The sequence below is a fragment of the Aquila chrysaetos genome, chromosome 24, assembly GCF_900496995.4.
Source record: "Aquila chrysaetos chrysaetos chromosome 24, bAquChr1.4, whole genome shotgun sequence".
NCBI lineage: Eukaryota > Metazoa > Chordata > Aves > Accipitriformes > Accipitridae > Aquila > Aquila chrysaetos.
In genome coordinates this window covers 15,451,784-15,468,563 of record NC_044027.1, presented here as the reverse complement: position 1 = coordinate 15,468,563, position 16,780 = coordinate 15,451,784, and the positions used below count along the sequence as shown (strand labels likewise).

Here is a 16,780-nt window from a genome sequence, read left to right as displayed (position 1 = left end):
GTCTGAAACAATACTAAGCTAACTCTATTCATCCCACAGGAAATCTGATGATAAGTACATCATTGTCAGCTCAGTTCATTATTTCACTGTTTCTTCTGGCAGGAGTGTTCAGATAAGATTTTTGCTCACTATTGTTGGATATAGTGGGAGATTCTGATTCAGGGAACAATAGGAAAGAAATAGCACTGAAGATCAAGGCTCCCCCACATCTGAAAATGTCTTGCCATTCCAACCTTGTTGAAAAGGAGGCAGGATGCATTCCTTTCTCTTGGCAGAAGCCTCAAACATGAGTCGATAACCCCCCCCAGCTTCTCTTCTGTTTCAATAATGCATTGTGTAGTAAACTCTGTGGCTAACTGAAGACTGAAAACCTGAAAGAAATTAATAGGAATGTAAAAATAGCAACAATATCTTACCAGTTGTGCTACTGAGCGTCACAATTATTTGAACCAAAAAAAAAAAAAAATCAGTTTATTATATCTATCTGAAGTGCTGTCAAGAATGTAGCGATGAAGTATGAAGAAATGAAGAGGCCCCAGTGATGAATACCAGTCCAGCTTGCCACAGAATAAATATCAGCATTTATCTATCTCAGAGGAAGATAAAGATCGTTTCTTATGATGGCAGTTATTACAAATGTTGAGTCCTGTCCAGACACTTCATGAGAGACTATCTGCACTTGGTATGAAACCCAATAGTCACCAGTTGTCTCTCCTGACAACAAAATTAATTTCTCTTCAATGAGAATGCATTTCTAATTGGGCACTTTCTTCCCTAACAAATTGTTTACAGTACCTCTGCAAGGATTCTGAAATCATCCCTTTTCTTTGATGTTGCTGATTAATTACAGCCCACTTGGTTCTTAGTAGCTGCAATTTGAGTAATATTGCCATAACATACTTTGCTGTGAAAGGTTCATCTTAATTACAAGCTCCCTAGTCAAGCTTCTGCTTTGGAAGAGAACTGTACTGCTCTTGTCAAGCGGCATGTGATGCCAGGTTGGATTGTTACTTTTTTTCCCCCTTTCTCTCCAAGTGAGTTCAGAGCTTATGTACGTTATGAGACTGACAGTACCCAAAATGAAATTCTCTCTTTAGCCACAGAACAGATCCAAAACTGGCAGTTCACTGCAGTCTTCTCTATTCCATCTCTTAGTCTATCTACATGGCATAGTGCAGCAGTGTGTGGAGATAACTGGGCTAGCTGTAGTATCACTGTGTTAGCACAGTGGTCTGCCAGAGCTAATTAGCAATGCTGAGAGGCAGGGTTTATTAGTCTGGTCAGAATGCTGAACTAACAGAGCAGGCTGCTTCCAGGACTGCGGTTGCTGTTTGCATCTCTCTACATGACACTGCATTGTGCAATGTGGATATAACCCATATGCTTTAAATGTGATCTTTTTTTTGGAGAGAGATCACTAGATCATTGAACTTCTGGCGGAGAGGATAAAAGATGTCAGTTCTGATGCTTGCTCAGATGTGGATATGTGTCTATATTGGGCCACCCAAATAATTTTGCAGGAGCCCACTCAACAGCTGTCAGATAGTAAGATTTTTGGATGTTTTGAACATCAGCTGGATTCTTGCTTTTATGTTTTACTAGTGATTTTAAGGCAAAAAGATTTTTATCAGTACCTTGGAGATATCCTGGTTTCACCTATTTTATATCTGTAATGCCCACTTACAATATACCTATAATGAAGATGAAATTAGCATACTGCCTTGGTTTGGGCAAGCTGCCACTTAGGGAATATTGCTTAAAAGAAAGCAGTGAGCAACTTAAGCAAGGCAGAGCCCTACAAATGAGCACACCAAATTATGCAGTCTTTTCCTTCTAGATGTGGCAAAACAGGAGGAGGAGTAATAAGGGGAACAGGAACTCCTGCTCTCTTCTTTAGCCATTATCTTTAGGTGTTGAAGCAGGGTCTGCCTTAACTCCCCATGGAGCCAATGGAGTTCTCAGTGCTCTGAATTGCCGGTTGTCTGCTCAGGAGAGCTTGGCTCCTCATTTATGCAAGAAAAAGCAGATCCCTGGAACAAAAAATGTGAATGCCCTCCTTTGAGTTTCTAAGCTGAAGCTATGCTGTGCTCTTTGTTCTTTAGGGGCAAGTTCCAAATGGTTCCTTATACATATATGGGTTTGTTTTCAGGCCACTGTTTTGTCATTACAGTTTAAAAATAGTAAAACAACTGCCAAGCCCTTTTACTGTTCCAGTTAGGATGTAAAATCAGACATCCTTGCACTTGGGCACCACAATGATGGGGATCTTGGAGATAGTTAAAATAAATGCAATATTGACAGCTGAAAATATATGTTTAAAAATAATAAATCTTATATCAGAGGGGAAGAAATGGAAAAGAATCATCCATTTCCAAGGGATAACGTATAAAATAGGTTACAGACATGTGCAATGTGCACCCAGAGTCTGAACTTTGCAGTGAGAGGAAAACAGAATAATGCCATGCAGGAATGATCTTTCAGCCTATATTCTCTTATAATAACACAGTACCTTCTTGACCAATCTATAGTAGTCCAAAGAGAGGTATTTTATGTCTAACATAACTAATATTATAGATCCAGAAACAGTTTCAGTTGCCAGTCTGGCTGAGATAGTCCTGTCCTTTCTGCCTCTGGCTGCTAGTCTTTGATTCAGTGCTTTTTTACATAAAGATCTATTCCTATCATCTTCTTCATATTTGCCTTACTAGGTGTGCTCAGTCCATTGCTGAATCTTTGAAGTACACCACTACATATTTCACTGTTTATGTAGGCTGAACTACATTGCTTCAGACTATAGTGCTTCCAGGTTTGCTTTACTTCTGTGCTCAGATGCAACAGCATTACTAAGCTCAAGAGAAGTAGAACCGCAGCCTTTTCATTTTCTCATTCTTCATGCTAAGTAATAGGGTTTCACTATCAATACCTCGCATGTTGTCTGAGAACAGTTAATTGATTGGATGCCATTTTCAGAATCCATCGCATGATAGACAGAAAAGTGTCACTGAGTAGAGGGCAAAGCCTCGCTTCACTTGGCCACTGACACATCTGCTGTTCCTTGTCATATTCATTTCCATTTTACATCTAAAAAAACCCCGCCTCTGACTAAAAGATCTGTGTGGATTGTGCTTCATGAATTTAATTAATACCTTTATGAAAGAGGTGGTTATTTAATTTAGAAGTTGAGAAAACAAAAAACCTAGCCCTGTGCTGCGATTTACTCTGTGTGGAGCAACTATTGGCCTGCACAGCGGTTCGTTTGTTTTAGCTCTTTTTATTTTAGCTGCACTCAAGGGGTGAAAAAAGCTGGCAGTGGCATCAGAAACATGAGCAGCTCTTACAAAATCGAACCAGTACTACTTAGTGCTATGTTAGCACTCTTGAACCTCGCAGTGCTTTGCAAACATTCGATAATGAAGGCCTGGTGCCTGTCCTGTTGATTTCAGCAGTAATCACGACTGAGACATGAACACAGGGGCCCAACCTTCAAATCTTCAGTCTGTCCGCGAGCATAAGGCTTATAGAAGTATTCTCACTTGCTTAAAGCCAAGCAGTTGTTGCAGCAGGACGGGGGCCCTTCCTTCCTATTTTAAACGGTTTTATTTCTGGCTCTATGCCTCGGAAACACCCTACAGCTCCACAGAACATCCCGATGAGGGAATATACCCTATATTGCGAGCAGAGAATGATGCACAGCACAGGAAAACAAAAGAAAAGAGGACATTTGACTGGAAAAAATACGTTTCTGAGGTAGGAGAGATACACGCACGCCAGTGCTCATTCCTTTTGCCCCGGGGCCCCGGGGCCGGGCAGACATCTCCTCAGCCGCTCCAGTCACAGGGCGCGTGGGGCAGCCCCGCCTTTGCCGAAGAAATCCCCGAGGTTAGAAAAAGAGGATAAAAGGCTTAAAAGTGACCCGTTGCGAGGGACCCGCCTGAGGGAAGCGCCGCTTCCCGCCCAGCCCCGCTGCTCGCCCCCGCCCCCCCTCAGAGCCCGGACTACATTTCCCAGCGTGCCCCGGGGCCGCCGCGGCCTCGCCGCGCTCCTCACGGCCCGCGGGGAGAGGCCGGGCCCGGCCGGCCAAGATGGCGGAGGGGGTGCTGAGCCCCGGGGTGAACCTGGAGGCCTTCTCGCAGGCCATCGCCGCCATCCAGGCGCTGCGCTCCAGCGTGACGCGGGTCTTCGACTGCCTGAAGGATGGGATGCGGAACAAGGAGACCCTGGAGGGTCGTGAGAAGGGCTTCGTGGCCGCCTTTCAGGAGAGCCTGCACTCCGTCAGCCGCGACCTGGGGTGAGCAGCCGGCCCTGAGGGGGCTTCCCGCCCGCGTCGGGGTGCAGCCGGGCCCCCGGCCCCGGCCTTGGCCCTGCGGTGGTGGCGCGGGAGGGAGAGGAGTCCCGGGGGGGGGGGCCCGCCGCCCCCAGGGCCTGTCCCCCTTGGAGGCGCCCGGCGGTGCCGTTTCCACTCCCGGGGAAAGTTTGAGGCAAATCCATGCGAAGACGTTCCGTTTTATTCCTTCCAGCCTCGTGCATGTGACCCCTTCGTGGTGTTTCATTCCAGAGTCTCCAAAGGGATGAATGCTGCTTATAATAGTTACCTGGTTTTTGTTCTTGTTTTGTTTTTAAAAAGGAGCTGTTGGTGGGATTGCATTGGCAAGGTGAATGCTTTTGGTTGCAGGGAGATCTTTCTTTGTTTTCTGGAGTTTTTTGTTAAAAAAAAAAATAAACACTTTATAGGCTCTGACTATTGAGTAACATCCAAGTGGTTCATGAATGGCCATTTTATTACTAAAACTTGTAAGGCTGGGAATTTAGTACACTTAAGTAGAGCTGTTTAGTACCAGCAGGTGTGTTTCATGTAAATAGAGACAAACTGTTGAGGCTGATGGTCCCTGTGGATCCTGCCAGAGGACTGTGTGGTTCAGTTCTATCCTCCTGGGAGCCATCAGCACTGTCCAAGGAGGTGTCCAAGGGCAGGGCAAGCACGTAACCACCCTTTTCCAGCACATTTTCAGGCCTCCAGAGGTTTAGTGTTCAGGGTCTTGTGTACAAGAATTTGTTTCTTGCTGGCTAATAGGCCTTGCTCATTTTTAGTTCTGATCGTGGTAATATAACTTATTACCTACTTCCTCCCTTCTGTTGGGAAAGATGGTAGATAATCATTCTTATGAATGAAGTTGTACACAGCTTTATAGACTTCTGTTGTATCCCTTTGGTTTTTATAGTTTTCAAGTTGAGGTGGCTTCATGGTTCCCTACATGGAAGCTGTGCAGTTCCTTTGGTTATCCTTCTTGTCTTGCTTGGTAGCTTTCTAAAGAATTATCTGGTATAACCCCGAAATCTTGTTCCTAAACAATAATAGATAGCAATTGGCTCTGACCTATCTTGTCTCATGTGTAGTATTTTACACTTTTCTACTTTGCAGTGTATCATCCAGTGTTTTAGTGCTGTGAAGTTCTTGTGCGACTCCTTGCAGTCATTCCCCATCCTTACTACCATACCTGAAGAGTAGCTTCATGATCAGACTTCATCAGTTCCTTTTTTCACTGTCTCTTCCACAGCATTAGTGGATATGCTTATCAGTGCTTTGGTGACCATTTCTTTCCTGATTTCTTGCAAGATAACTTTTAAAAATATTTCGGAGTATATTTAATTTGTCTTTTTTGAAACGTAACTGCCCTAAAATATTGTAATTTATATAGCATCTGTTACATATTCTGTTACTTGTTTGGGAAGCACAGATTTCAAGTAGCAAAGGAATGCACCAAGGTGTATTGAAGTTAATGTTATCAGTGGACTTTGGCTCACGTCATGAAAGTATTGACTGGGGTCCCTGTTCAACAAATCCTTAGTTATTATAGCTATTCACAATTATTTTATTGTATTCTTTCATCAAGAAATATTAAGCACATTCATGAGTGTTCACAGCACCAGAGGCTTAGAAAGAATGCAGGCCATGTAAGCTTGAAGAAATGATGACTAATAAAGGAGATTTTTGTGGCAGTAAAGTGTGGAAGTCTCTTTAATTGTCAGTTCCCTGATAGTTGGTGTTTATTTTCATAACCTTCATTAAATGCAAATTGAGATATTTGGAATTTTTCTTTACAGAGATTTTCAGAAGTCACCCTTTGAAGGGCCTGAATCCTGCTTTTAATGTAGTGGAAGTTCTCAAGTTCAGAGTAGGATGTAACATTCAGAAGTCAAAAGGAAAGGCACCTGATTAGTCATGTCACTTGAAAAACCGCATTTTATATCTGTGCAACGTAGCCAGTCTTTCTTCTGCAGTTGATTAATGCAAGTTTTAAAAATTGCTTTACTTTTGTTATTATTAAATGTAGTGTTTGACAAATGAGATATGAAGCAATAATACATCATTTCACAGTGAGATTTTTTTAGTGGAAAAATGGTGCTTATTGTGCTTTAGTTGAGTATTTTATGCATGTCTACAAATTGCTCGTGGTAATCAGAAGATGCTTCCTTGCCCTGAGAACTTGGAATGCGTATACTTGCTTAGAGTAATCACAAAATTTGCAGGACCATCTCCAGGCTTAGGTCTAATGCCAGTTTTTCTGTATATTTATATGAGGACAATGTTAACTTCTAGTTCTTTAATGAAATGATGAGGCATCTGCCTGCTTGATGGTAAAAAAAATACTTCTAGTATTGCAGGCAACGCTAAAGTCAGAATATTGTAGTTTCTGAGGGTATGCATTGCTCAGAAGATGCCCTGGGTTCTGGAAGTGCTTGTGAACAGGACCTGCAATAGTTTGACTCTTTCCAGGTTGTCTTACAAAGACTCTTGACTTGTACTTTCTCTTTTAAGAAGCACTGAGCTTAATGACTAACAGACCACTTTAAATTGTTTGGGTAATGAGAGTGATTATGTTTTTTATTGATTTGGGGAGGTATTTAAAACTCACTTAGATATTAAAATAGAGTTCATGCATGATTGCTGTCCCTGCAGGAGGATTGTACATCTCTGATATCTGTATCTGCCCATCTGACTTTAAAAAAAAATGCCATTTTGTTTTCTTTCAGTGAACTGGAGCGTCTGAGCAACCTAGTTGGTAAACCATCTGAGAACCACCCCCTGCACAATAGTGGACTGTTGAGCCTAGATCCTGTGCAGGACAAAACACCTCTTTACAGCCAACTTCTTCAAGCCTACAAATGGTCAAATAAGGTAACAGAATACATCTATGTAATTGAGTTGTGTATTCCTACAGAATGATTGATTTGTGATACAGTAGATTTTTGAGTGTTTGAGACTGTCAAAATTGCTGAGTTTTTATGAAATTGAGGAGCATAATATGTACGTCAGTGTATTTTCAAGGGTGAAAATGGTGTTTTAATTGAGAGGAGACTTTTCTGCGATACTGAGGTGTGCCCTTGTTTTTCAAAGGGGGTGTTAACTCCCAAGCGGAACAATACTTTCCATGTTAGCTGTTTAGCATCTTATGTAGATATAAAATAAAAGTGTATTGTGTCCTTGCATGTGGCAGTAAACGCTGTAGTAGAGGGCAGTGGGATATTAGAGCAGAGAACCAAGACCTTATGTCACCTCCAAACCTATTTCTAGGAAAGAAACATACAGGGAAGTTGTCATCATCAGAAATCTTGATGCTTTATCATACCATTTTCTGCTGCTAAGAAACATTTGCACCTGGTCTCAGAAGTAACTTTTTACTCAACAGCTTTGGCATACCTAGTGTTTTCAGACTGTATATATTGCATTGAATGTTAAGTAATGTAAAAAAAAAAGCAAGCGGGGGGGCAGATAATGCAGTTTTTTACATTTTTAAAAAAATTGTTTTTGTTGAAAGAAACTTCTTTCTCATGAGCATAATTCAGTTCTATAAACCTGTGTGTTGAAATATATCTAGAGACAGAAATTGTATAGGTATGTTTCCTTCTCTGCTCTGGACATAGTCTACTTTCCTCCTTTCCTCACATCCGATTTTCTTAAATAAGTAAACATTGCATTATTGCAATTATTACTGGTCTCTGTCAGAGCACCATTATGTTTCAGGTTGCCTGTTCACATCCTGTATTTTTTGAGCATGCTTATTACTTTTTATAGAAATACTTAAAATGAGTAAGTATTTAAAAGCTTTCTTAAAATTATGTTTGAAATAGTAGTGAGATGTTACAAAATGTAAAAGATGGATTAATCTCTGTTATGGTAATTATTACTAATGAGAGATTCCAGAGTTGTAGCTTTTAGCAACCTTATACAAGACAGCAGGAGTAAGCAGGAATAATAAATCTGAAAATATTTAGGGCATTAAAAGAAACTATTCCACTTTAAATTATTTATTACGATACACGAGCAAGGAAGACTTTCAGACTACACAAATACTTTGTAGGCAAATTCTTGTTACACTTTGAGCCAACCAATCTAACATTATTCAGATTTGCAGTAGAATACTACAATAATGTTTGTATGAATACTGCAATAACGTTTGTACGGTCACTTTTCAGAATACAAATATGTGTTAACATCTTCTAAAATCAGTAGAATTCAGCATTGATAGAACTTCGGTATGGTTGGAAAATGGGGGACAGGAAGGGTTTTTAAGTAGATTTATTAATTGAGAAGATGTTTCATGTTTGCTTGTGTTTCTTGCTGTTAGCAGCAGATTATTGGCATTGAAGAAAAATAATTCATTTGCTACTTCCAGAAAAAAATAAAACCATCTAACATGTGTATATAAAAACTTCTAAACTTGTAATGCAGTTAAGTCTTCAGTGATTTAATTACTTTTTTAGGTCATTATCGGAGTAAACTCAGTTGATAATGAAATAGCTTTGACAGAGTTGTTCTAATGGAGTTTTTTATTAACTGAGAGTGTTACGGAGCTTTGAAGAGCAGTTTTTTTTTAATATTGGATTCTGATTTCAGAAAGGAGAAGGTTTTATTATCCTGTGTACTCATACACAGTTAAGTGTTCCAGGAGAAAACCAGGTTTGTTTTTCTTTTATCTCTGTTGTCTTTGACTTTTGTTTTACAGTTAAAATGAAAGATACTGTTTTAAGTAGTATTTAAATAGCTACTTTCTACCTAATGGTTCTTCTGAACTTTACTAACATCCTTTCTAGGGTTTGTAATAACCAGCAGGCATGGATAGGTTGCCCCTGTTTCTAACAACGTGTTGCCTGTGTGAGGGTATTAGCTGCTGGATTTACCATTAGCAGCAAAGAACCTATTGATGCTTGTGTATGTTGCTGATTAATTCTTCATTGCTAAATACACTTCTTGAATAAGTGTTATTTCATTACATCTTTTGGCTGCCTTCTGTTCTTATTACGTGTCTGGTGCTTTCTGTTGCTTCAAAGGGAGGATTGAGATGTGGTGATATGTCAATACACTTCATGTCTGTCTGCATTGAATTTTTAATTTGTGACCCCTTTGTGGCCGGCTTGCTTGTATTTTTAATGAGCTGACATAAGGGCATTTTCCTCCCTCTTCAGTTGTTCATGCATTACTGATGGCATGAATAGCCACATGGCTGCCAGGGGAGGATAGATGGAGTACAGTTTTGGGGCTATGGTGCAATTCCAAAAGGACATTCATGAAATATAGGGAAAATGATTACACAGACTTAGTGTTGCATGTTTCAATGCATTCTCTTTATTTTTAAAAGATGGGGAGGCTGGTAGCAGTAGCTTGTAGGACAGTAATAAGTAAGGTCGGTAATAGTAACTGAACTGTCTCATGAGAAGCAAATTATTGTTTGGTATATCAAAGCACTATACATAGTACTATATTTTTAAGAAAAAAAAAATCTTTGCTGCATTATTTTTTTTTATCTAAAATTGAAAGAACAATCAGAGGCCTGAAATGGTAATTCTTAAAAAAAAAAAAAAAACCAAACAAAAAAACAACAAAAAAAACCCCAAAACCCAAACCAAAAAAACCCCCAGCATTTCAAAAGTTGTCCTATATAGTAGTCGGTTTAAAAGCTGAGATTTTTAGTTGGTCCACTTACATCAGTATTTCTGCTTTGGAAACAATAACCTTGGCCAGTTTTTGGAGAATATAGTGACAGTAGCCTTCCAAATAGCATAAACCATGTGAAGCTCTTTAAAGCATAGTACTACCAAATTTGTTCTTTTTTTAGTATGTGAATGTACCTAAAACTTAAGCAGTCTTGTAAATCTGGAGGTGGATCATATCTACCTATGTGACTTACTTTTTCTGGCAAAATTGGTTGCACAAGTAATAGCTTGTTTAGTTTTGTTTTCTTAAATTTCAGCTGAGGCTGTGTTAATCATTGCTCCTTGTGGTTTGTGAGATAGTGGATGTTAGAACAGTTATTTCTTTACATTTGCTGCTTTGTTTTGATGCTGGGTCAAGTAAATGCCCAGTTTTAATCTAGTCTTGGATGCATGGACAAGCTTTTTGGGTTAAGTAGCAGTGCTGGGTGCGAAGTGTAGTGAAGATCATACAGACATAAATAGAAAATTCTCTGTTTAAGATGTGAATGTTAACATAGGAGACTAGACTTACCTGACACTTTTCAACTTGCTTTATTTACCACAATTAATACTTGTAGCTGTGGCTGGTTATGTATTGTGAGAAGACCCACTTTTCGGTGCAAATTTACTGACCTAACTCTTTGGCTTAGTGCAGTGGAGACGGGTTGCATTGAATTGTGATTTCAGAGATATTTGCCCTGAACCCTGTTTTACTGCTCCTGTGAGTCACAACATTAGTTTCTCTGTTTCTGAGTATCTTAAGTTTGCCTGCTTCAGGGGTACAGAAAAGTACAGTGGGAAAAATTAAAGTTTTCCTTATGGAAGTGTGTTATCTTGGCAGTGCTTGTTATTTATTAGCACCTGCTCTCCTGATATTTACTTACTGTCGTTTACCCAATAGTTTTGCAGATGGTAAAGTTGTCTGTAAAATGGAAGCAGCTGTTTTGGAACACAACAGCTTGTCAAATGCATTAATTACATACAGATGCAGCTGTAAAGGAACTTCACTTTTCCAGGTGTTTAACAGAGCTCACAAAAAAACCTCAGGAAGTTTAAGTTGATCTTATTGCAAGCAAGAGCTAAATGGTTTTTCTTCTTTGCTTTAGCTTCTTTTATATATCCGTAGAAATCATACAAGTAAATTACTTCACTGACTGTGGAGTCCATGGAGGCATGTAGTAGCCATGGAACAGTATTTAGGTCTACTTGATAATTTTTTTTTTTTTCCCCTTCTCTTCAGTTTTATTTAAGAAAAGAGGTTTTCTTCATTACAGTTGAAGTGCTGTTTCCCAGAAGGATCCATATGTGCTCTGTAATATAATACTGAAGATATAATATTAGATAAGATAAAAATGAGCTATCATTCTGTATAGGTAATGCAGTTAAAGTATTATTGGTAAGTTAGGAAGTTTGTAGAAATCAGTAGGGTTTTTTTCATGTGGACTGTCTCTGTGTAGTAGTTGTAGTTGAATTCTGGTTTTAGTAGTTATGTACAAATCTTGGCTGTCGAGAATTTTTTTGTAGTCTGATTGTTGTGTCTGAGCAGCTGAAATCTAAGATGCCAGTAGCAGTCAGAAAGGTTTCTGTTTTGTATGCGTGTGGCCTGATACTACTTGGAACAGTCAGGACTGGATCTGCAGGGTGCTGCTGTCTTAACTCTCATTACCAGGTGCTGGCTTCTTGCATTATATTGGAATTCAAGGGAAACTACCACAGGGTAGAATGCATCAGCTCTAAGTTTAGATGAAAGGAATTTTTAAAAGTCACTTACTAGACTGAAATACTGATTAAGTTTTCACTTTTTTAAAAAAAGAGATGTGACCTCATATTTGTGACAGAGCACTGGAAGAACTTGCTTCTGTTGCTCTTCAGGATACTTCTATAACAAGTGCCCTTACGTTGGCCTTCCTTGTTCTGGGTGCTTCTTGGTTTCTGCAGTAGATGAGACCATAATGTCATGAATAAGAGCACCATTTACTAAGCAACTGCATGTTTCTTGATATTTGTTCTCAATACTGGGTGACAAAAGGGTTTTGGGCCGGGGGGGGGGGAATAACTTGATGTGATTAAACTGATATTATACGCTTAGCCGTATATAAAATGTTTAGTAAAGCTTGTGATGGTGTGGTTGCCTGATGCAGCTACAGTAATGCTGGCAGTCAGAGTAGATGCAGGTTTTTGGAATCCAGGAGTTTGAACTCATTCTTTGAGTGGTATAAACTTTTGTTTTCCATCTGCTGCTTTAGTGAGGTTATTTATTGCCTGTAGCATGTATTTGTTCATCCTCTTTGCCCTTGGCAAAGCATTTGTATACCCTCATTCTGTGCACGCCCGAGGCAGTGTCTGTTAGGGTGTTTCCATTGACTCCAGTGGAACAGAAAATACACAGCTTATTATATGTCCACTGAGCAAGGCAAATGCTTTTATAGGGCAAATTTCCCCTCTCTTAATGGGGTGCTGTCAAGTAGTTCATGCCCAACATTTGAGCTTTAATCACTGGTAGAGATTTTTTGCTTATTTGCTTTTGTTTGTTTATTTGAAGTGTATATGCAAAATGGATCAACTAGCAAACCAACACTATAGAATTACTCTTTCTGCCAGACTTAAGAAACATTGAGTTTGTTGGATAGCAGCAAACTAAGTCTTCCCTGAGTTCCTGAGTGATACCAGTATTAGGAGAGTTTACCTGCCCAAGTGAAAATACTGTCTGTTATAAATTGTCTTTTCCCCCACCGCTGCCCTTTGCAGTAAAGAGTTTATTTTCAGACCTTCAAATAATATTAACAGCAGTAGAAGTGGGGGAAATTTAGAACAATTCTAGTCTTGAACAGGTGATGTTATTTAAATTTTTTTCCTTCATTTTAACTTCACTGAAGTGCAGTGTTGTATGCTCCACTGTTTTCAGAGCTGCATTTGTCCGTTTGCTTTACTCCAATTCCAGCGCTTCTGTAGTTTGAACCTATGTGTGTAGGGGTATGTTACTGGTGGTGGTATTGTTTTATCATCATGAGATGTTACTTAAAAAACATGATAACCATGTGTTTGGGAAGGCTGTTATCTACGACTTCAAGTAGAAAGCAAAAAATCAGATTTTCTGACTTTGTGACTCTCTGGGTAAGTAGGATTTAGATCAAATTATTTAATTTACTCATCTGTGAAAAGAAGATTATGGCAACTTGCATAAAGTTTACAGTATCAGTGTATTGTAAATATTCCAAGTGAACAAAGCTGGACAGGAGTTATCATAAATTTATCTAAAAGTAATATGCTGGCAAGTATAAAATGACAAAAAATTACTGTTGATCTACGTGGAAATACACTAAAACATATTTGGATTTAAATTTGTTACTTCATAGCTTCCTCTTGTTTTTACATAAATTTAAAAATCGAACTGTTGAGATTACCATTAATGAGTTAAAATGATTTTCTGTCACATGACAGAAGAGAAAAGGAATATATAGTTTTTGTTTATTAAATTATTTTGATGTGTTCCCTGATAAATTATTTGTATAAATTGTGTTTGTTGTAGGTCTCAAAAAAAGAAATCAATAGAGCCTGTAGAGAAAGTCCAGACTTGTTACGACTGCCCTTGGTAGCTTAGTATTGATTAGACACAAATATTGAGTTTAATGACAATAAATGACATTAAATGTTAACCATAATAGTAGAGGAACACTGTTGAAGTAATTTTTTTTTGTTCAACTTGATTGTAAAATGAAGCGTTCATTCCAAGGAACATTAATTTTAAATTTTGGATGCACTCAAACATTTTGAATTTAATGTAGTTTTACAGTAGCATAGACAATGTAACTGAATTATTATGTTGGCAGCTCTTTGGAAGTTCAGGCAGATGGCCAAGATTTTGTCCTTTCAGGACTTTTTTCTACAAAAATGCGGTGTTATAATGTTATGACATACTGTTGCATGGAAAACCAGCTTATTCTGCTGAGATTTCATCCACCCAAATTGGGAAACATTTTCTTTTCAAGTGTACTGTAATATCAGTGACAGACATGTGGCATTGAGGAAAACTGTATCGTGGTAACTGGATCATCTGCTTGCCCAGTGCTTTTGAAGATCACATGTGCTTGCTGGGCTAAGTGTGGGAAGGTTAGTGGTGCAGCTTGAGATACTGGTATTCTCAGTGAGCAGGAGCTCTAAGAAGTTACTTAAAGAAAAGATGTGAAGTGACAAAAATCCCTTCGTTTGCTCACAAATGAAGAAATAAAATACTATTTGAATTGAAGCAAAGTGATGGGACTCTACAAGGATATCTCTGTTGCACTCTGAAGAGCACATTTTAATCTGCTTTGTAAGAGCAGAATCAGTGCTTCATAGAGGGAGCCGGAGTGGAAAGGCTCTTAGGGATTACTGGCTGTGGGCTTCTTTTCTGTGCAGATAAGCCATGGGAGTTTATATTCCTGTCACTGGAGAAATGAATGATACACGAACTCCTGTTTTCTTGTACATGGGGCACAAAATAGGAGCTGGGCCACTTGGATTCTATTCTTGCTTTTCTTATTAATTTTTGTTGTAACCTTGAACAGGATGCATGATTTTTTTTCTGTGCCTCATTTTTCTTACGGATAAAATAGGATAATAATACTTAACCTACTTCTGCGGAGAGTTTCTAGTCTAAATGTGTCTCAAGTGCATTGGGTTCTTTGGACAGAAATGCTTTGTAGATGCCAAGTATTATACAGCTAGTGACTAATGTTGTTTGCCTGGCAGTCTGGAAAAATGCCCTTTGTGGGCTTTTAATTTTGTGCGATTTTAGGCAAATGTTTTGGTGAAATGCCCTTGCTGTTCAAAATTACATCAGTGTTCTTTTTTCTTTTTTTTTTTTTTAATATGTCTAGGAAACAGGTGGTTACCTCTTTGCTTCCAGCTGCTGTAGTTATTAATTATTGCTCAGTTGTCTGCCTGGAGAATATTGACTTTTATTATTGCAGGGTTGATTTTAGTGACCAGCAATGGCAGGGGTGGCAAATGCAAGTAGTGTGCAAGTTATCCTTGATATTACAGTGATGGGGGAAAAAGCGCTGGAAAAGCTATGATGAGGAAAAAAGTGCTTGTACCAAAATGTAAGGGGTGGGGTGGGGCAGGAATTACAATAGTCTACGTATACTTTACTGGAGAAGGAAAGAGGTGGGACATGAAATTTTTCTGAGGGTCTCTGAGCTATGCAATGATATGTGTTTTGTTTTTGTTTTTTTTTTTAAAAAAAAGGTGAATATAGTGAGTGGGGAAAAATAGTGAATATAGTGAAAACCATAATGAAAACAGGAAAGCTTATAATAATAGCAACAGTAAAAGTAAAGGCAGAATCACCGGCTACGGTATGTTGGATGGGTTTTATTCTTCCTAGAGATCCTGCCTAAAGCAGCATCTGGGGGCACTGGGGATGGATAACATCAGTTATGTCCATCTTCTTTTTGGAGGATGCATCTTCCCTCCTCAGCCGGGAGTCCCTGGAATCTTCGGCTCTTTGACTCTGTGTTTCTTTGCCTTTGATTCCTATGCTGGTTTTGAACAGAAGTCCAACCCAAGGCTATCTTAACTATTTTGTTGTTGCAATGTGTAACTATAAAAGTGTTTTTGATACCTAGTAATTGGAACAAAAGGAAATTAAAATTACTAATTTCTTTTTATTTTGCACTACCAGAAAGATGCTATGGCAGGTGAGAATTTGCCACATGCCACCTTTTGCCAGTATGCAGGTTAGTTGAATTTCTTTGACAGTTTAGTAGACTGAGGTTAGTTTGTTACTTCAGGAAGAGAAGAGTGATGGTGAGTAACTTGTTGCTTAAAAAAATGAGAAATAGTTAGATTTTGATTCTGGCTTGTTTGTTATGTAGTTTGAATGTTTTATACCTGTGATCTTCCCAGAATTATAGTAGTAATATTGTGAAATAAGGTTATATGTGTCCAAACAGAATTTGCCTTTCTTACTGGATTTTGTTAGAATACTTTGTTTTGAATCTGAAGCAGCCTGAGAGCATGATATGGTGTTTTTCTATTGTTGTGCCTAGTGTTTGTTGTTATTCAACAGTATTTTTCAAGGCTCTGATCAAAATAATGCTGTAAGCAGTACTAGTCTCACTTTTCCTAATTATAGGAAGTGATATATCAATACACACTATTATAAATCACAGCCCCCTTGTCAGCTGGTGGGAATTATTTAATGCGTTGCAACACCTTTATTTACTAATGAGTGGGGTTTTTTTTTCCCCTGTTTCTTTGATAAGTATTAATGTTCTAGCTGTTAGCCTGTTTCAGGATGGAAATGATTGATGTTGCTCTAGTTTAACCAAAACACTTCTGCCCACTCCCGCTTCTTCCTCCTCTAGCTCCTTTTTTTCCTCTGCAAAAACTCTTCATACAGTTCATGTTGGATGGCTGTATTATGTAATTGGTAAGTCAGTGATCACTTTCCCTTTCTAAGGTGTATAATGTGGTGTCATGGTTTAACCCCAGCCAGCAACTAAGCCCCACGCAGCCACTCACTCGCTTCCCCCCCACCCAGTAGGATGGGGGAGAGAATCAGGAAAAAAAAAAGTAAAACTCATGGGTTGAGATAAAGACAGTTTAATAGGACAGTAAGGAGAAAATAATAATGGCAATAATAATAATAAAAGAATTGGAATATACAAAGCAAGTGATGCACAATGCAGCTGTTCACCACTTGCTGACCAATGCCCTGTTAGTTCCTGAGCAGCGATCCGCTCCCCCTGGCCAATTCCTCCCAGTTTATATACTGGGCATGACATCACATGGTATGAAATATCCCTTTGGCCAGTTTGGGTCA

The 16,780-nt window shown here is 39.0% G+C and overlaps 1 protein-coding gene across 1 annotated transcript in view; it reads left to right on the top strand.

Moving 5' to 3' along the window:
• The first annotated feature begins 4,034 nt into the window (after window positions 1-4,034).
• Window positions 4,035-16,780, top strand: part of MED27 (mediator complex subunit 27) — a 96,246-nt gene continuing 83,500 nt past the window's right edge. The window contains exons 1-2 of the mRNA XM_030000334.2: window positions 4,035-4,288; window positions 7,033-7,177. Of these exons, the coding sequence (XP_029856194.1) occupies window positions 4,083-4,288; window positions 7,033-7,177 (351 nt within the window). The 5' untranslated portion in view covers window positions 4,035-4,082. The remainder of the gene's footprint in view (window positions 4,289-7,032; window positions 7,178-16,780) is intronic.